The 22,514-nt window shown below is 42.9% G+C and overlaps 1 protein-coding gene across 1 annotated transcript; it reads left to right on the forward strand.

The window, feature by feature from the left end:
* Positions 1 to 563: 563 nt before the first annotated feature.
* On the forward strand, positions 564 to 11,657 carry LOC139889546 (uncharacterized). The gene is made up of 4 exons (XM_071872491.1): positions 564 to 1,263; positions 1,336 to 1,602; positions 1,671 to 2,031; positions 11,537 to 11,657. The coding sequence occupies exons 1-4, from the start codon at positions 564 to 566 to the stop codon at positions 11,655 to 11,657; spliced, it is 1,449 nt and encodes a 482-aa protein (XP_071728592.1).
* Positions 11,658 to 22,514: the final 10,857 nt, after the last annotated feature.

Genomic DNA, 22,514 nt, shown 5'->3' on the forward strand with positions numbered 1-22,514 from the left:
CCAGATACGGATCCGCATGCCGCATGACGCATGAGAGCACCCCGCATACGCACCATAGCGCATGCCCGTGTGTATGTTACATGCGCATGCGGGCTGCGGTATCATTAAGTCCCCCCAGTTTGATGTTATATGACGCAAGTCATATGATATCAAACTATTAAGCGAAAAAGAGAAAACAAAAGGACGACGAGCATTTAATGTCCTCGCGTGCGCCTCGATGCCTGTCACAATCGCAGAAGCCCATTCGGCTGACAAGACATAAAGTAACAATGCCGCAGGCGCATGCGAACCACGCGCGTGTTTGTAATCATTCTTAACTGACACCACGCGCGATCAGCAAATGCTACCCGTCGATTGTATTACACGTGTATGGCCACGATAACACCATTCCAACCCACGCTCCCCCAATCTTGCTTATAAATAGCCCCAAATCACACACATTTTCACTTTTCCGGTGTCAAGCTTCCCAAATACGCTCTCGCCTTCAAATCCTATCAATTCCGATCAACTCCATCATATTCCGATCGTCATTTAAAGGTCAGTCGTTCTCCATTCATCTAAAAATGACCAAAGCTAATGAAACTTTCGTAGAGAATGTAGAGTCCAACATAGGCCAGAAAAACATCGACCACTTAGTTAAGCAATACCCCCCTCTAGCGGGTTACAATCCGGTACCACCTCTGCCTAGCCAGCGAGCCCATCAGCCACCAGAGAATAAGGTGGCGATCTACGAACATGCTTTTAAGCATGGTAATTTTAGGGTTCCACCCACCGACTTCTTTTTAGGCGTACTAGATCATTTCAAAGTAGGGCTAGGGCAATTGCATCCGTATGCTATAGGCAAAATCGTTCTATTCGAGATGTGGTGTGTTGCACTCAACACAGTACCATTGGTGAAGGTTTTTTGCCACCTATTCCGCTTAGCCAACCACCATAAATCTTGGTTCACCTTCTTCGCACGCCAAAATTTCACAAAAACCCCGAAATCGAATGCGGGAAGTTGGAAAGAAACTTTTTTCTTCGTCGACCAGACCGTAGTAGGCACTGGCTTCCCGCAGACGCTCATTTGGTGCGAGAAGGTAGAAAAAGATGTGAACAAGATGCCAGCGTTGGATGACGAGGAGAAAAAGTTGTTGAAGCAGTGCGTCAACGCACAACTGGTGCACCGTTCGTATGGTAATGTTATGCTGCGGTTGGGGAAGATCTCCGCGTATTGGCCTTGGGAGGATGTGCGGCCGGCCATAGTTGGCCCCGATGGAAAGGGTAGGAATAGCATAAACGCGTACTTACATAAATTTTTGTATATTTTCTAACGCAGGCGTTTATTGTTTGCAGAGATGAGGATGAAGAAGGTGCTTACCGCGGAGGAGATTGCTGGGATCTCTTTCCGCAAGCAGGATGTGGACAAACAGCTAGAGCAGGCAGCTGCTAGCGAACATGTGGAGGAAACGCCGGCGGAGTCAGGCAATAAACGCAAGGCGGCTGGGACGTCCGAGGCTCAGAAGAAGAAGAAGAAGACTCCTAAGCAGCTGGAGGATATGCGCAACGACAATTTTGTTGCCATCGAGCCGCGGTCCGCAGACCTACCTCCCCCCATTAATGGTGAGCGTTTATTTTTTCGCATGTATACCGCGTAGAAAAAGCTGCGTACTAATCTGAGTATTTTGCAGAGCATGTGGAGGAGACGCAGCCAACAACACCGCGGGTCAACCCCGAGCTGCAGGCCACTGCCACATCCAAAGACAAGGCGATCCCCGTCGAGTCTGAGTCTACATTACCTCCTCCGCAAGGCAGCTTCCGTGTTGCCAACCTCCGCCAACTTTGCCAGTCCTCCGCAGAAAATGCTGCGGAGCAATCTGCATTCTTGCAGCAAATCTTCCCAGCAGAGTTCCGCGAGCAACTGGCCGCGCTGCCGTTTAACCAGGCGCTCAACGCCTTTGTCCAGAACGGGCTGGTATTCTTTGGGATGTTTGCGGACCAAGCCCGTCGATCCTCCAGCCTATACGATGTTGCACTGCGCAAAGAGGTGGAGTTGGGTTTGCTGCAGGCGGGTGTAGATCAGGTCAAGAAGGACAGGGACGCTGCTGAGGAGGCCCGCAAAGCTGTTGAATTGACTGCGGCCGAAACCAAGACCCTCTTGATTCAAGAAAGAAAAAAGAATCAAGAGCTTGTGGGTGCGGTTGATCAGGCAAAGGGGGAAACTGAGCGAGTGAGGCTGGAGTTGGAAAAGGTGACGAGGGAGAGGGACGATGCGGTTACCGACCGCGAGCTGGCCGAGGCAGATATGACAAAGCTGCGCACCGCACTCCCCGCAATTGCGCAGAAAGTGATGGACTCCGAGCCCGTGTCCGACCGGTTTAATGCCTATGTCGATGCGGTCAAGGACCATGAGGTGAACAAGGCTGTGCGGGAAGTGATCCAGGCATGCGGCCTAACTCCACCGTTCCCCGACATTGTCGAAAAGAAATTAAAGGAGGGAACGGCCGCGGCGCTGCTGGAGGCGGAAGAGGCAATCAAGTCCATCCCTATCCCTTTGATCAATGCGTTTGCGGCTGACCCGACGATACCGCTTGATGGGTTTTTGAAGGAGGATTACTAGAGTAGTTTGTGCCGTAAGCCCTAATCTTAGGCAGGTAATTGTAAATGTATTTTGGAGCCCTAAGTCCCATGTTGGGTAGGCATGTGAAACAATTACTTATGTAATAATTTATTTGGATGTGTATATATGTTTGTCTGTTATGCATGCGTGATATCCTTGTTTATATATCGCGAATCAAAACAAATTATGAACCGCATGCGCATGCGCATAGTTAACCACAACTTATGCGTATGCGGATGGTACTGCGTAAAATAAACCAATATTTTAGCTTACCTTTAACAATTTAGACTCAAAAGCTACTGCTCTATTGCTTTGTCATGTACTAGAGGTGCACTATTAGTTGTATGGTAAGCAAACGCAACTAAAAACAAACCAATGTTTTTATGCTTAGGAGTTCCTCAAGCAAACCAATGCGAGAGCGATTACGCACAAGCAAACCAATGCTTGTATTATTTTTTTTTTAAAAGTCGACTTTGCAGCCATCTAGTCTGCGTGGCGCTTGGCTAGGGGAAAACCAATTCCCTTCGCCTGCCGTTATTGTCTAGCCTTGTAACCAAACAGGCTTCTGCCGCACGGGGGCTAGAGGACACCCCTTAAGTAGGCAGGAATCGCATACAAAAAATATAAATGGACAACAAAAGTATGCGCATGTAATTATTTTTATTTGGCATTAATTATGATTACAACTGCGACATATCCGAAAGGATGAAAAATAAAATAATGTGCTAAACAAATTGGAGTGATCAAGTCCATCTAGCTACATGTAACATTTTTTCAATAACGTCGCATGCCAAGTGCGTTTCACAGGTTTGCCATCTAATGTCTCTAGATGGTATGCCCCGGTGTTGCTTGCTTTTGCTACCCTGTATGGGCCCTCCCAACGAGGTCCCAGTTTCCCAGTATCTTCCGCATGACTTGCATCGTTCTGGCGCCAAACCAAATCACCGCACTTATAAGTGCGTGAACGCACACGCTGATTGTAATACTTTGCGATTTTCTGCTTGTTATTTGCTTCGTTAACAGCCGCAGAGAGTCTGCGTTCTTCAAGCAGATTAAGATTTTCCCGCAGAGCTTCAGAGTTATTTTGCTCATCAAAGTTTTGTATGCGGAACGTTGGTACCCCAATCTCTGCGGGTACAACAGCTTCTGACCCATAAACCAAACTAAACGGAGTCTCACCAGTGCTTGCTTTGGGTGTGGTTCTATGCGCCCATAAAACCTTTGGAAGCTCATCCACCCAACCAACGCGGTCATGACCCAACCTTGCCTTGATTCCAGCAACTATATCTCGGTTGGTAACTTCGCACTGGCCATTCGCCTGCGGATGCGCCACTGAAGTAAAAGTTTGCTTAATATTAAGCTCCGCACACCAACTGCGAAAAGGATCGCCGGCAAATTGTGTACCGTTATCACTAACAATTTCATTGGGTATGCCGAATCGACAGACAATGTCTTCCCATACAAAATTCCGCACTCTTTTCCCTGAAATTGTTGCCAGCGGTTTCGCTTCGACCCACTTCGTGAAGTAATCGATTGCAACAATTAAGAATTTGACATTTCCTGCGTGTGCAGAGTATGCGTAAGATAATGACGTAAGTAGCATATTTAGCAAATGAATGGCAATATTACCTTGGCCTTTGGGGAATGGTCCGACTATGTTGATCGCCCATTTGCAGAATGGCCATGGTGAGGAGACCGGTATCATTGGATGCGCAGGTGCCCTGCTGATAGGTGCATGTATTTGGCATGATTCGCATTGCTTGACAATACGCGCCGTGTCTGCGTACATAGTAGGCCAATAATAACCTAACCGCATGATTTTTGACACAATGGACCTGTGTCCCGAATGAAGGGCGCATGCACCCTCATGCACCTCGCGTATAACTTCCTCTGCCTCTTTCGGACCTACGCACCTTAAATGCGGTCCCAAATAGTTTCTTCGATACAAGACGTCACCCTCGAGGGCATAAAGCGGTGCCTTTGTGCGGACTTTCTTCGCATCAGAGGAGTCCGCGGGTGAAGTGCCGTCCCGTAAAAAAGCGATGATGGGCGTCATCCACGTTGGGCTTGATTCCTCAACCGGTGCCACTAGAGGCATCATGACAATAGATTTTGCGTTGAGTTCCTCTATTAGAATTTTCTTACCCATATGATCAAAAGCCAAGGCAGCTAGTTTGCTTAGCGCATCCGCCTTCTTATTTTGCCCCCGCATTACGTGCGAGATTTGAAAAGCCTCGAACTGGTCAGCGAGATTATGAACAAGCGATAAATATTGCTGCATAGCAATGTCGTGCGCTTCGAAGTCTCCGCAGACTTGATTGCATACTAGCTTTGAATCCACGTAAGCGTGCAAGATTTTATCATTTAGCTTATGCGCGATGCGCATACCTGCTAGCAGAGCCTCATACTCTGCTTCATTGTTTGTGACAGCAAAATTAAACCGCAGTGCGTACGTATGTTCCTCACCGCCTGGACCTGTCAAAATTACACCTGCGCCTGCGCCAGATGCGCTACACGCACCATCGGTGTATAATTCCCATGGTGATAGAACAGGTACGGGCGGATCTTGATGTTCTGCTGACGCTTCGACATCCGCAGGTATTTCTGCTAGGTAGTCAGCAAGTATTTGACCCTTAACCGCACTGCGTGAAGAAAAGTTTATTTCATGTTCTCCCAATTCGACTGCCCACTTGGCCATTCGGCCAGAAATCTCGGGCTTGTACAGTACCTGAATGAAATAAAATGATTGTGTTAGTCAATGCGGTAACCCCGGTCATTGCCGCAAAGTAATCATGTACCAACCTGTTTGATTGGCTGATCAGTTAGAACCACAATCGGATGTGCTTGAAAGTATCGGCGTAAACGCCGCGCTGTATGGACAAGCGCATATACTAACTTCTCTATTGGCGAGTAGTTTACTTCGCTTGATGTCAGCGTCTTGCTTACGAAGTAGACCGGCATTTGTGTCTGAGAAAACCTCAGCGTTAAAGTTCTGCGAAATAAATAATGCAAGTAAATTGATAAGTTACCTTTTCGCGGTCTGCGATGTGAACTGAACTGATTGCTTCCTTTGATGCCGCAAGGTACAGCGTTAACGTCTCCCCAGGGACTGGCGCAGTAAGTGTTGGTAACTCTGCAAGCACCTTTTTCATCTCTTGAAAGGCTGATTCTGCTTCCTGAGTCCAGACAAAATCCTTTTTCTTCAAACAGTTTTTCAAAGTGTTAAAGAATGGTAGCTGACGCTCTGCGGCTTTTGACAAAAACCGCGTGATTGCTGCGAGCTTCCCAGTGAGACTCTGCACATCTTTCTTTGTTTTCGGAGATGGTAAATTATCAATAGCTTCAATCTTTTTGGGATTAGCCTTGATACCCCGCGCTGTCACCACATGACCTAGAAACTTGCCTTCCTCCTCTCCAAAGCTACATTTAAGCGGATTAAGCTTCATGTTGATCCTTCGCAGAGACGCAAACGTTTCTAGGATGTCTGCGAGCATGTCTTCTTCGGTGTTGCTTTTGATTACCAAGTCATCGACATACGCTTCAAGATTTCTGCCAATTTGAGGCTTGAATGCTGCGTCAATTACACGCTGATAGGTCGCGCCCGCGTTCTTCAAGCCGAAAGGCATCTTTGTGTAACAATAAATACCCTGCGGCGTATGAAAAGCAGTCTTGTCTTCGTCTTCCGCAGCCATTAGAATTTGGTGATAACCTTTGTATGCGTCCAGAAAGCACTTATATCTGAATCCAGACAAAGATTCAACCTTCCAGTCTATCTCCGGGAGAGGGTAATTGTCTTTAGGACATGCTTTGTTAATGTCTTTAAAATCAACGCACATTCGCCAGTTACCATCAGCCTTTTCACCAACACCGGATTGGCAACCCATGTTTGATAACGCACTTCGCGTAGAATGTTTGCTTTGACAAGGTTGTCTACTTCTGCGCATAGCCAATCACTGCGGTCTAAAGCCATATGTCGCTTCTTTTGTCTAACAGGTGTGAGCGATGGATTAACATTCAATTTATGTTCCGCAATGTCCCGCGGGACACCTGTCATATCTGATTCGCGCCATGCGAAAACATCTGCGTTTGCGGACAATATACCATGTAACTTAGCCTTGGTTTCAGCTGATAAACCTGCGCCGATTTTTATACCCTTATCTGGATGCAAGCGATTAGCAATGACCGCACTGCTTGCAATCTGCTCCCCGACGCTAGGGATGTTAATTTGCACAACTGACGCACATATCTCAATCTTTTGATGTGACGCCATTGTGGCAACTCCTCCCTTAGTAGGAAACTTAATCAAACTGTGCACTACCGAAGGTATGATGTTAAAACGCCGTATGAAATTTCTTCCCAGTAGCGCATTATATCGCGAAGTCGAGCGAACCACATAAAAGTCAACTAATTCGTTCCTTATTAACTGCGGATTCGTGTCATCTTCGAGCTCTATTAATAACTCTATCCGTCCCACGGGCCATGAGCTTTCTCCGGAAAAACCAGACAGCGTGATATCAGACGGACGTAGCTGCGCCTTCACGTGTGCGGGAAGAAATTGATAGCAATGCTCGTACATAATGTCAATGCCGCTCCCAGTGTCGACATGCATGCGCTTGACCTGCACCCCGCAAGAAGGAATGCGGCACTTGATAATGATAGGTTCATTCACCCTGTCAATTGACATCACAGGAGGGAAAGTGATTGGAAGAAGTTCCCAATCCTGATGATCGTTATACTTTCTTCGCTGACCTAATTTCTCTGCGTCAACCATGTTAATGGTTAAATCAGCATTTTTGGTCTTATCCACTTTCTGCCACGCGAAGGTTTTAGTTTTTGACCCCTCTTCTGCGGCTTTCCCTTTATCTTTCTTTGGCGGTTTGAGGTGATCCAACTTACCCGCACGGAGCGCCTCCAGTACCCGTTCCATCAAGTTTTTACACCTATTCGTATCGTGCCCGTAATCATCGTAAAATTCACAATACTTTGTCTTATCCCGCTTACCAAATTCTGTAAGCGGAGTTGGGACCGCGAAGGTCGCGCATACTGGCTCCGTCGCCAAAATTTCTTTGGGCGTTTTGGATAAGCTTTTAAGAAGCGCATAGTTCTGATTGTTGATGCCGCGCTGATTATTGTTTCGATAATTGCCACTTGATTTCCCTTTATCATTCCTGATAGGACCACCGCTAGGATACCTTCCGCGAGAGTTGTTACCACGATTTTGATCGCGCGAACGATCATCATCGTCCTTCCTCTCGTTGCGTGTGCTAGCTGTTGGAATGTCATTATCTTCGCCACTCCGCATATAGTCGTGGCATTCATTAAGCGCCTCAGCATAAGTTGTTGGGACTGTATGGCGCAGACGCCTTACCAGTGTTGGATGACGTTCTGAGTTTATACCATGTATGAGTCCGGAAATCTGTTGCTCTGGTTTGAGATCTGGTATACGCAGGCACTCATTAGTATACCTTGTGAGAAATTCGCCCAAAGATTCCTTGGACTTCTGCACGATGTCATGGCATTCAATGTGAGTGCGCTTGCGTGGTCTCTGATTCTGATATTGCAGTAAAAACTTTGTCCGCAGATCCATAAACCCGGCAATACTACCCGCCGGCAACTTATTAAACCACTCACGAGCAATACCCTGTAGTGTCATAGGAAATATCTGACACGCAACCGGATCCACCCAGCCTTGAGTGCGCATTGCGCCTTCGAAGCGCTGTAAAAAATCATCTGGATCGGTCAGGCCATTGTAAGTACCCAACGTGCTAGGTATCTTTGGTGCTGATGGAAACGGGTAGGCGGATATATGCGGAGGAAACTTGTCAAAGGTAGTCGGTAGCTCGAAGGGTGGTTTAACAGGATCCCCTTTCAAGTTTGCAAAGAAACGCTTCATCATGTCCTGAACAAAGTCAGGTTGTGAAAATAAGTGAACCATATCGGGAGGTGCGGCCTGCATGAATTGACTTGCAAGATTTGCCTGCCCTTGAACATTTTGCCAAGGTTGACCCTGCGTCTGCGGATATGACCAAGGCTGCTGCGCTGGAAAAGAGGGATAACTTGAGACGCAGCGTACACAGGTGGCTGTAAAGGAAGCGAAACCTGTGGCGCAGATATCTGCGAAACTTGAGGATACACACTTAAAAGCCCAACTGTATGCGCTGTGCTTTGCTGCTGCGCTGTTATCGGCGCCCAATGAGAGTTCGCATCTGGGATGACCCCAAATCCCCAACTATTAAGTAACGCCTGCGCATCCGCAGGAGTTAAAAATTGTGAAACTGGGCGCGGTGGTTGCCAAGGTTGCAACGGTGTGAATGACGAATTCTGCTGAATGCTCTGCGTATGCAGAGGTATTGAAACAGTGGTACTGTAAATAGGTACCTGGCCGCAGCAAACCACATGCGGCCCCGTTGTTCCACCGCCAACGCCTGCAAAGATGACCCTTGGATCCACTGTCGAAAAGTCCAGCCGCGTGGTTGTGACTGGTGAGTTTGCTCTTGGCGGTGTGACCCCGTCTGAATATATCGGCTTGTACCTCTGAAATGGTTCGCCGGATATAGGTGGAGGGTATATCGTGTATCCCGCCTGAGTAGCGGCCTCCGTAGTCATAACCGGTGCATGTTGACTACCAGACGGTGCGTTCTGAACATCTGTTTGGGTATGTTCCGATGATTCCTCGGAAGTCATGATACTGTTAAAGAAAAAATTCAAAAATTTTGTAAATAACGAGTCGTACAATTCAAAACCTTAAAAGAAAAAGCAATTAAACAGTCTTGAATTAATTCGACTCTCAATGAAAGCACCACTTGATCATGCATATTTTAACCGAGGGGTCTTAACATGCTTGCTCAACGTAAAGGAGGGGTTTAAGGATCTTAGAACGTGGCTCTCCGGTCCGGCTACCGTGAATAACCCTGGCCGACATGATGATGTCGGCGGGGTGGCCAAGTGATTAAGTCCACCTTCGATGACGTCCGTCGATCAGAAGGCCCCAAGCAAGGTTGTAGGTACCAGTTAATAAAGAACTAACCTGTTAACCTTTAGAAGATGATAGAGGATGTAAGTTACGTAGGATGTGTGGTAGAAGATGGCTACGTAACGTGGTATGTTGCTAACGACGATTAGGGTTTGTATTTATAGGCAAACCCTAATTCTAGAACCGTCATAGGATAGTGATAATCGTTTCCATAACCATCTCCCCCGAATCACGGATATAATTATGGAAAAGATATTTGCTCAACCGCCGTAAAGGGACCAGATACGGATCCGCATGCCGCATGACGCATGAGAGCACCCCGCATACGCACCATAGCGCATGCCCGTGTGTATGTTACATGCGCATGCGGGCTGCGGTATCATTAGTTAATCAAAATTAGTTTATATAAATTAGTAGGTACCATTATATTGTGATTAATATTTTATAAATCCTGTTCTATTTGCACCATTTGATTCAAGTGTAACTTTGAGACAAATCTGACACCTAATTTTTGATTTTATTTTATTTTTGATTTAATATAGTATAGTATAGTATATAGTATGTAAGTTATAGTCTATATACGGAGTAATATACTGTAATAATTTACGGAGTGATATAGTATGTAGTATGTAAGTTGTATATACGGAGTAATATTATTATAATTTATATAATCTATAATCTATATATGTAGATCTATATCTATAGGTATATATTAAATAATAATTAATAATTAATTCAATTTAATAAGAAAATAACACCTAAGCAAAAAGTTTTATGATATATATATATATATATATATATATATATATATATATATATATATATATATATATATATATATATATATATATATATATATGGTGATGATTCATGGAGAACCAAAGGTAGTAGAGAACCCATTCAGATTGAGTCAATCTGCTGCAGATTGACATTTTTTTTTTTTTTTTTTTTTTGCAGATTGATTTTTTTCTGTGCAGATTGACTTTTTTTTTTTTTGTGCAGATTGACTTTTTCTTTTTTGTGCAGATTGACTTTTTTTGCATTTTTTTTTGCAGATTGACTTTTTTTCTGTGCAGATTGACTTTTTTTTTGTGCAGATTGACTTTTTTTTTGCAGTTTTTTTTTTTTTTTGCAAATTGACTTTTTTTCTGTGCAGATTGACTTTTTTTGTGTGTGCAGATTGAGTCAATCTGCGTGCAGATTGACTTTTTTTGAAGTTTTTTTTTGTTTTTGCAGATTGACTGTTTTTTTCATTTTTTTTTTTGCAGATTGACTTTTTTTAGTGTGCAGATTGACTGTTTTTTTTCATTTTTTTTTTTTGTTGAAGCTCAATCTCCACATAGATTGAAGTTTAATCTATGAGTTTTATGGGTTCTCTACATACTCTAGTTCTCTATGGATCCTTTCACTATATATATATATATATATATATATATATATATATATATATACGTGTGTGTGTATACTGAAAGGATCTAGAGAGAACTAAGGGTGGGAGATGACCCATAGAACCCACAGATTAAGCTCAATCTGCACACAAATTGATCTCAGCCTGTGAATTCTCTGATTTCTCTCTTAACTGTGGTTCTCTCTAGACATAGAACTATGTGTTTTTACAATTAAATAAAAAATTGAGGCTTGAAATTAATAGTAAGATATCAAAAATTACCATACGCATAAATAGGTAATTATCTCCATATTTTAGATTCACCATTAATCATCTCCATATATATAACACACACACACACACACATATATGTATATATATACATACATATATGTAAATATATATATACATACATATATGTATATATATATATACATACATACATATATGTATATATATATATATATATATATATATATATATATATATATATATATATATATATATATATGTGTGTGTGTGTGTGTGTGTGTGTGTGTGTGTGTGTGTGTGTGTGTGTTTGTGTGTGTAAATATAGTGAAGAGATTCAGAGAGAAATAAAGGTGGGTAGGAACCTAAAGAAATCACAGATTGAGCTCAATCTGCACATAGATTGGCTCAATCTGCGCACAGATTGGATCAATCTGCGCACAGATTGAGCTAAATCTGCACACAGACTGAGTCAATCTGCACTACAGATTGAATTTGGTCTGTGAGTTCTGTAACAACCCAAACCAACCCGCGAGCACACCACGTGAAAAATACAAAATAAAAAAAAAATTGCTGCACAGTGAACTGGCGCGGCGCGCCAGGATGGCCGCGCGGCGCGCCATTCGGGTCTGTCCGGAAAGTCTCAAAATGCGAAAAAGATCGACTAGTTCCCGACATTTTTAGACGACACGCTTTTAACCACACATTCAAATATGTAAAACTAACACAATTCAAACGTAAAATAAGTTTTACAAAGCGGGGCCCACTTCGGCCGTTTTACGAGTTTAATACAAAATATGAGTTTCGACCGCCAAAAAGTTTAAGTACCAAACTACACTACGAGCATGGCGTTTGGGATTAAACTACCCAAGTCTCGGTCAAACTCCAAGAACTAAACTTCCAAAAAGCGTCCCCTAATCAACAAAGCGGGAATCTCTATTCCATGATAATGCCCTTACCCTTGTCCACAACCGAACCTATAAAAATAGTAAACAACGAGAGGGTAAGCAAAGCTTAGTGAATGCAATAATTATACGAATACATATATAATTATACCTACTTGCATACACTTACACACCAAACCGCAAACACGCTAGCATACACATTTAGCTTATCGTCACAATAGCAAGCTATAAATCTCCAATACCACAAGCTAGCATAACAACCGCATATGAATATAACTCGAATAATATAATATGCTTACAACACAAATAACCATGGTTAACCAATAGTACAAGGGAACGACGTTCGCGAAAACGCCATCGGTGTTCACAACATCCGTTAGGGCACTTAACACCTCGCACCACTAACCCCTAGGGTTGCACCTTAACACCTCGGCACATCACCCCGAGTGGCATCTTAACACCTCGATGCATCACTCATTAATTTACGGAGTGGTGTCTTAACACCTCGACACTACACTCCTAGGTGGCATCTTAACACCTCGATGCTACACCCGAGTGGCATCTTAACACCTCGATGCTACACTCTTCAAGTGAAACATGGTGTCTTAGCACCTCGACGCTACACATTTCACGCTACAACAAATAGATACATTATATACATACGCATATAATTATTCCACTCACCTCAAAGTCTTGTGAAAAGATACCCGAGCTTGCAAGACCTCAAAGTAACGTACCTATCATATTATACACCTCATTAAACGCAAAATCAAGTCGGTCAACCAAACCCTTTCACCATTCTAAGCCATTTTGACCCAAGGTGCAATTTCAACCCATTTGCACCCTTAACCCTAATTTGGGTCAACACCCACCAAAACCCTAATCATTCGTCAAGATGGGTTTAAAACACATTTAGGTCACAAGGCTAACTCGTTTTCATACTTGCTAGGCCACTTAGGTCATTAAAGACTCATTTGACCCATTTCAAAGTCAACACACCCATTTGGGTCATCCATACCCAATAACACCCATTTACATATTATAAAAGTGTTCTAGCCACCAACTAACCAAATTTTAAGACTTAAAAGTCCAATTAACACATTCAAACCCTAGGTTAGTCATCAATGAGTCTTCATAACCCATAATCACCCAAAATCCCCAAAATACTAACAAAATGGGTCTTTGGTTCATCACTAGCCCAAAACCTAACCCTTAAAGCAATTGAAGTAAGAAATTGGGTTTTATAACTTACCAACACAATCACCACGTAGCTATCGACTAGATGGACGACTTTAAAACTTGCACCAAGACCCGATTCAACCTCTTTCACCCTTAAATGGAGCTTTCTCTCTCAAGGATTGCACTCTCTCACTAAAATTCAATTGGAGGAGATGAGGTTGTTGTGGGAGTAGTAAATGAGCTCCCCAAAACTGATCTAGGGTATTAAATTCAGCCCCAAAGTGAAATTACACAATTGCCCTCAAAATATCTATTTGAAAAAGAAGAAAGGAATCTGTTGCAGACAGATGGCGCGGCGTGCCACCTAGCCGCGCGGCGCGCGACCTCCCAGTTCAGCATCTTTTCTCTTTTTAATTATGTGCAACCAAAACCCCAAAACTTGAGTAACTTATATACACACATGTACACTACAATTTTTCGGGTCTTACAACTCTCCCCCACTTATTCGGATTGCGTCCTCGCAATCCAAGCCGCATGACACGAGGGAAGATAAACCAACACGAACTCTTCGGGCTCCCAAGTGAACTCGGAACCTTTACTTCGTCGCCATTGAACCTTAAAGGTCCTCACCTCTTTATTCCTCAACATTTTCACCTTCTCGTCAAGGATAGCAATCGGTTCTTCGACATATTCTAACTTGTTTTTTAGCTCGATCTCGTCTAAAGGCATCCATGAGGAATCATCCGCAAGACACTTACGGAGGTGGGAAACATGAAATGTATTATGGATCCCCGCAAGCTCTTCGGGTAATTCTAATCGATATGCAACTTCACCAACACGAGCTAAAACCTTGAACGGCCCAATAAACCGAGGAGCTAACTTTCCCCGTTTTTGAAATCGAATAATACCCTTCCATGGCGAAACCTTAAGCATTACCATATCGCCTTCTTGGAACTCAATCAATCGCCTACGTCTATCGGCATACGACTTTTGCCTATCTTGAGCCTTCTTCAAATGTTCCCGAATCAAATCGATCTTGCTATTGGTCTCTAAAACCAAATCGGTACTCCCGATCTCTCTTTGACCCACTTCTCCCCAACAAACTGGAGTTCGACACCTACGTCCATAAAGCATTTCGTAAGGTGGCATCCCGATACTAGTATGATAACTATTATTGTACGAGAATTCCACCAAAGGCAAATGCTCATCCCAACTACCACCGAAGTCAATGATGCACGCCCGTAGCATATCTTCCAAAGTTTAATTCGTACGTTCGGTTTGACCGTCTGTTTGAGGATGATACGCCGTGCTCAACTTCAATTGCATACCCATATCTTCATGAAACTTTTCCCGAAACCAAGATGTAAAACGGGTATCTCGATCCGAAATAATAGATATAGGAACTCCATGTCGCGAGACCACTTCCTTGATAAACAACTTAGCCAAGGCCTCCGACGATATCGGTTCTTTAATGGGAAGAAACAAAGCGCTTTTTGTCAATCGGTCAACTATAACCCAAATCGAATCGAATTGGGTTCTCGCCGTTTTAGGTAACTTTGTAATGAAATCCATGGTAATGTGCTCCCATTTCCATTTCGGGATTTCTAACGGTTGCAACTTACCATACGGCTTTTGGTGTTCGGCTTTTACTTGTAAACACATGACACATTGCTCAACATACTTCACAACATCACGTTTCATGCCCGGCTACCAATAATCTTTCTTCAAGTCATGATACATTTTTGTCGCGCCCGGATGAATGGAATATTTTGACTTATGTGCTTCATCAAGTAGCACCCGTCGGTAATCACCCATCTTAGGCACCCACACCCTTCATTGAAAGAACAACAAACCACGCGGGCCCATAGTAATGAACTCCTATTGGCCCACGATTCGTTCCACATGCTTATTGTGAACGTAAGCCTCTATTTGAATCTCGCCAAGCTTCTCAAGAAAATCGTTGGAAATAATCAAACGTAACGACCCCACTTTTATCGCCGGATGTTGACTCTTTCGACTCAACGCATCCGCGACAACATTCGCCTTACCCGGATGATAAAGTATTTCACAATCGTAGTCTTTCACCACATCCATCCACCTACGTTGGCGATAATTCAAATCTCGTTGATTAAAGAGATGTTTCAAACTCTTATGATCCGAATAAATCGTACACTTGACACCATACAAGTAATGGCGCCAAATTTTCAATGCATGCACAACCGCCGCCAACTCAAGATCATGAGTCGGATATCTTGTTTCGTGTTCCTTTAATTGTCGAGAGGCATAAGCGATGACTTTACCTCTTTGCATCAGAACACACCCGAGCCCATTTAGCGAAGCATCTCAATAAACCGTCATATCTTCCACACCTTCCGGTAATACTAACACCGGAGCTTGACACAATTTCCCTTTTAGCAATTGAAAAGCAATTTCTTGCTCGTTCTCCCAATTAAACTTAGCATTCTTTCTCGTCAACTTCGTTAATGGAAAAGCAATCTTAGAAAAGTCTTGGATAAACCGACGATAATAACCGGCCAATCCGAGGAAACTTCGGATTTCCGTAGGCGTAGTCGGTCATCCCCAACTCTTCACTGTCTCTATCTTCCCCGGATCTACTTGAATACCGTCTTTGTTCACAATATGACCAAGGAATTGGACTTCGCTTAGCCAAAATTCACATTTGGAGAACTTAGCATACAACTTCTCCTTTCGTAAGGTCTTCAATACTTCACGCAAATGACGTTCATGTTCGTTCATACTTTTCGAATAGACTAGTATGTCGTCGATGAACACTATTACCGACTTGTCCAACATAGGTTGGCACACTTGGTTCATAAGATCCATGAATGCCGCCGGTGCATTCGTAAGACCAAAAGGCATCACCACAAACTCAAAATGCCCATACCGCGTTCTAAAAGCCATTTTCTCAATGTCTTCCTCACGGACCCGCATTTGGTGATAGCCAGACCGTAGGTCGATTTTAGAGAAATACGTTGCACCTTAAAGTTGATCAAATAAATCGTCAATCCTAGGTAACGGATAACGATTCTTGATCGTCACTTTATTCAACTCACGGTAATCAATGCACATACGCATACTACCATCTTTCTTCTTCACAAATAACACCGGAGCGCCCCACGGTGAAGCACTCGGTCGAATAAAACCCTTCTCGAGCAATTCTTGAATTTGATTTAACAACTCTTGCATCTCCGTTGGCGCTAAACGATAAGGAGTTTTAGCAATGGGGGTAGCCCCCGGAACCAACTCGATGCGAAATTCAACTTGTCTTTCCGCCGGAACACCCGGTAATTCGTCCGGAAAAACGTCTTCGAAATCACTAACAACCGGAATTTCACGAATGGGTGGCGGCTCATTATGAGTATCGACAACATGAGCAAGGAAAACCATGCCACCACTAACAACAAAACGACGTGCCTGTGCAAAAGTGCATATCGGCACCGGTCTCCTTCGCTTATCACCATGAATAACCAACTCTCCCCCACTTGGGGTCTTCACACGAATAAACTTATCGTGGCATGCAATATCGGCTCTATAACGATCGAGCCAATCCATACCAATGACAATATCAAAGTCGCCCAAGGTCATTGGAATAAGATCAATTTTAAAGGTTTCGGCACCAAAAACAACATCACAATTTTCACACACATCGACCACTAGCACCATCTTGCCGTTCGCTATTTTGACTTCTACCGGACGACTTAACTTAGCTAACGGTCTATCAAGTTTAGGTACGAATCTAGGAGACACAAACGACAAATTTGCACCGCTATCAAAAAGAATTCTTGCCGGATTAGAATTAACCACGAAAGTACCTGAGACAACTTCGTTTGATTGCTTGGCTTCATCATTGGTCATCAAATAATTTCGACCCCTTGCCGTACCCGCCGCCTTCTCTAACCGCTTAACATTATCATTTCACAAATCGGGACACTCCGGCTTCTTATGCCCCTCTTTGCCGCAATTAAAACAAGTGACTTTGTTTTCGGAAGATGGTTTCGGACACTCACGAGCCATATGACTCGGTTGCCCACAATTGTAGTACGTATAAGAAAACCCGCCGGTAGTGCCCTTCTTTGCACTATTGACACTTTCGGCCCCCCTCTTGCTCTTGCACTTCTTGCTTGAGGCGTTAGAGTAACTAAAACCTTCAAATTTTCTTTTGGAAAACATGAAATCACTCTTTCTTGGAACCTCCGGCTCAAAACCTCGAGCCAACTCGAACAATTCATCAAAAGACTTAGCCATACCCCGACTAATCTTCCCCTTGTACTCATCATTCAAAGTACGGTAGAAATCTTTCATGAGCTTATGATCATCACCCACATATTCCAGGAAAAAACGAGTCTTTGCCAAGAATGTAGACTTGAGTGTAACCAAGTCCATTGACCCTTGTTGCAAATGGGGCAACTCGTCCCGGATTCTATCGAGATCGGATGAAGTTCGGTATTCTCTGAAAAATTCTTTCTTGAACTCCTCCCATGTTAAGCCCATACATTGTTCTTCACCATACAAGTTGATTTTATCGTCCCACCACAACTTAGCTTCTTCGCGTAACATGCTAGAACCATACCTCGTCTTCTTTTCGGGAGGACATTCCGCGGTACGGAAAGCTCCCTCAATATCGGAGATCCAACATGTACTTTTTAAAGGATCCCGCACCCCATTAAACATCGGGGGTTGAGCATCCTTGAAGTTCTTGTAGTGGAAGTCCCGCCTTCCTTCACCTCCTTCACCGCAAGGTTAGATATTCCTAGCGTCAAGGGCCTCTTCGATAGTGGCCTTCATTCGTTCATTAATTAGATCAGTTATTTGCTCATCAACCGAATCTTGAAAGACCTTTCGAACGTTAGAAAATTCGCTTTTAACTTCTTAAAGACAGCCTTGACCTTGGTTGAGAACTCGGCGTCCCCGCTTGTACTTCCGTTATCATGTTCGGGACCGTTTCTCGTCTTCATTTTATAAAACGAATTAGGTTAAACCACCAAACGGAAGGACAAATTATATATATATACATACACATACGCCACACTACTCCATCTCGCTCAACAATCGTCGTACATTACTTGTTTGACACGATTTGCGCCCGTAACAATGGTAGCTAATCATTGTTACGCGAGCACGTCGCATTAACTTGCTAGTAAAACGTCCATCTCGCTCGATGCTCGCTAAACATACATAACAAATAGCGCATGATTAGTTTACATAAACCTATGCACAAACTAATTCCCATCCGACCCAAAGTCCTACAAGTCCCGCATAGCGCACACACAAAAAGTCTAAGTCTAGGCGCCTATCTCAAGTCACCTAAATCCCTTAGACCAGGCTCTGATAACACTTGTAACAACCCAAACCAACCCGCGAGCAAACCACGTGAAAAATACAAAATAAAAAAAATTTGCTGCACAGTGAACTGGCGCAGCGCGCCAGGATGGCCACGCGGCGCGCCATTCGGGTCTGTCCGGAAAGTCTCAAAATGCGAAAAAGATCGACTAGTTCCCGACATTTTTAGATGACACGCTTTTAACCACACATTCAAATATGTAAAACTAACACAATTCAAACGTAAAATAAGTTGTACAAAGCGGGGCCCACTTCGGCCGTTTTACGAGTTTAATACAAAATATGAGTTTCGACCGCCAAAAAGTTTAAGTACCAAACTAACCTACGAGCATGGCGTTTGGGATTAAACTACCCAAGCCTCGGTCAAACTCCAAGAACTAAACTTCCAAAAAGCGTCCCCTAATCAACAAAGCGGGAATCTCTATTCCATGATAATGCCCTTACCCTTGTCCACAACCGAACCTATAAAAATAGTAAACAACGAGAGGGTAAGCAAAGCTTAGTGAATGCAATAATTATATGAATACATATATAATTATACCTACTTGCATACACTTACACACCAAACCGCAAACACGCTAGCATACACATTTAGCTTATCGTCACAATAGCAAGCTATAAATCTCCAATACCACAAGCTAGCATAACAACTGCATATGAATATAACTCGAATAATATAATATGCTTACAACACAAATAACCATGGTTAACCAATTGTACAAGGGAACGGCGCTCGCGAAAACGCCATCGGTGTTCACAACATTCGTTAGGGCACTTAACACCTCGCACCACTAACCTCTAGGGTGGCACCTTAACACCTCGGCACATCACCCCGAGTGGCATCTTAACACCTCGATGCATCACTCATTAATTTACGGAGTGGTGTCTTAACACCTCGACACTACACTCCTAGGTGGCATCTTAACACCTCGATGCTACACCCGAGTGGCATCTTAACACCTCGATGCTACACTCTTCACGTGAAACATGGTGTCTTACACCTCTACACTACACATTTCATGCTACAACAAATAGATACATTATATACATACGCATATAATTATTCCACTCACCTCAAAGTCTTGTGAAAAGATACCCGAGCTTGCAAGACCTCAAAGTAACGTACTGTAACACCGGCCATTTTTTTTTTAAATACACAGCGGAAGACTTTATTAACAAACACAATATAAGTCACGTCATTACGTTTAAGTTTACACAACGGTGTTACGTTATTACAAAACATTATTTATACAAAAGTCAACATCAGAGTTGGATTGTCAAACATGTCTTCTGCAATAGCACCCATCCCAACTGGCAGTACCTAAACCTGCAAGGGGAAAAATATGTGGGGGTTTAGCGCACCGCTAAGTGAATGGAATCTATCTAACAAATATAGCTTAAGCCACACACAAGCTATATACACCAACAGTACTTGCTAACTACCAACTAGCATACAATAAGACAATACGAGGATCGGTGGCTTGTACGAGCACACGACTCCTAGCTGATCGAACTTGAGTCTACCGATAGTCCCTGCTACTCAATTCACAGTATAGTTATCCAGATGCAGGGGATGCATCATTCACACTATACTCCACAATCAGTAGCCTATGGACCCAACCTCCCCCAGGCACGGTTGACCTCATAAGGACTCTAACCTCTCCTAGGCATGGTCTCGAGTCCCCAGTCTCCCTAAGCCCGACTGGTGCCATTCACACAGTGTACACATAAATCACATACAACATCAGGCATACTATATTATTCTAACATGGCAATTTATACACTATGCATGGTAAAAGAGTCAACCACAGTAGCATGATATGCTACTTAAACTCTATCCGGAGATAGACCCACTTACCAATTACCAGCAACTGCTCAGTTATTATTTCTGAGCTTCCTCCTTATCCTTATAACCTGAGAACAACATAAACAAAGTTAATATACATATCCAATAAATAATATAATCATTTCATACAATTAACTAGGTCATAACACCATATATTCATAATTTTATGAGTCTACATCATGACTCCAATCAATAATGGCATACAGGTGCATGCAAAACACGACATACACACTAAAACTCCTTTTCCAACACAAAAAAGTTTGATCTAGTTTCTTAAAAGTTCACCATTGAAAAGTATTCTTTATTACGATTCTAACGATAGTTTATTCATAAAAAACGGAGTTACGTTTTGAAAGTTACGCCCGTTTCAATTTCATAAAAGGTACTGTAGCAAATAGTGACACTGTAGCAATTCGTAATGTAGCAAATAGTGACACTGTAGCAACTCGGTACTGTAGCAAATAGCGACACTGTAGCAACTCGGGCACTGTAGCAAATAGTGACACTGTAACAACTCGGGGCACTGTAGCAAATAGTGACACCGCAGCAACTCGGTACTGTAGCAAATACTGTAGCAAAAATACTGTAGCAAAATACTGTAGCAACTGGTTTCGAACACATTCGCTGATTTCGTGATTTTTTCCCCAAAAACTCGATTTTTGAGCGATTTTGATCAAATTTTAAGCACATGGAAACTACTAAACATATATACAACCTATTTCTAACATCAATTAACACATACAAACACATAATATGGAGATTCAAGCTCAAAATCATCAAAAACCCATTTACACCCAAAACCCAATTTCTATGAATTAAAGCACGAATTCAAGCTAACAAACCTGGATAAATGATCACAACGATGATATGAATCAATCCTTAAAGCCTCACAATCCAATTTAAGACTTAGATTCAATTAGGGTTTGTGAAGGGATGAAGTTTGGTACGTTCTTATTTTTGGGAAATTTGGTGAAATGGATGGAAACATCCAGATATTACACTCTTATGTGTTAAAAATTAATACCCCATCACACACGGGTATTTACCAGTTATCTAAAATCTTTCGCACAAGATTAAGTAGCCCAAACGAGGTCCAAATAAAATAAACAAACCTGTTCTGGGACCCTTGTCACAAACTGGTCACAACACAATTATAATAAAACACTAATAAAATAATTAAAATAAAAGCATTTAAAACTAAGCACAAACCCTAAGGGAAAAATAGGCAACTTACAACTAGCCCGGGTTTCAGTCTGTTACACGTACCTATCATATTATACACCTCATTAAACGCAAACTCAAGTCGGTCAACCAAACCCTTTCACCATTCTAAGCCATTTTGACCCAAGGTGCAATTTCAACCCATTTGCACCCTTAACCCTAATTTGGGTCAACACCCACCAAAACCCTAATCATTCGTCAAGATGGGTTTAAAACACATTTAGGTCACAAGGCTAACTCGTTTTCATACTTGCTAGGCCACTTAGGTCATTAAAGACTCATTTAACCCATTTCAAAGTCAACACACCCATTTGGGTCATCCATACCCAATAACACCCATTTACATATTATAAAAGTGTTCTAGCCACCAACTAACCAAATTTTAAGACTCAAAAGTCCAATTAACACATTCAAACCCTAGGTTAGTCATCAATGAGTCTTCATAACCCATAATCACCCAAAATCCCCAAAATACTAACAAAATGGGTCTTTGGTTCATCACTAGCCCAAAACCTAACCCTTAAAGCAATTGAAGTAAGAAATTGGGTTTTATAACTTACCAACACAATCACCACGTAGCTATCGACTAGATGAACGACTTTAAAACTTGCACCAAGACCCGATTCAACCTCTTTCTCCCTTAAATGGAGCTTTCTCTCTCAAGGATTGCACTCTCTCACTAAAATTCAATTGGAGGAGATGAGGTTGTTGTGGGAGTAGTAAATGAGCTCCCCAAAACTGATCTAGGGTATTAAATTCGGCCCCAAAGTGAAATTACACAATTGCCCTCAAAA

This window comes from Rutidosis leptorrhynchoides, chromosome 2 (assembly GCF_046630445.1).
Source record: "Rutidosis leptorrhynchoides isolate AG116_Rl617_1_P2 chromosome 2, CSIRO_AGI_Rlap_v1, whole genome shotgun sequence".
Classification (NCBI taxonomy): domain Eukaryota; kingdom Viridiplantae; phylum Streptophyta; class Magnoliopsida; order Asterales; family Asteraceae; genus Rutidosis; species Rutidosis leptorrhynchoides.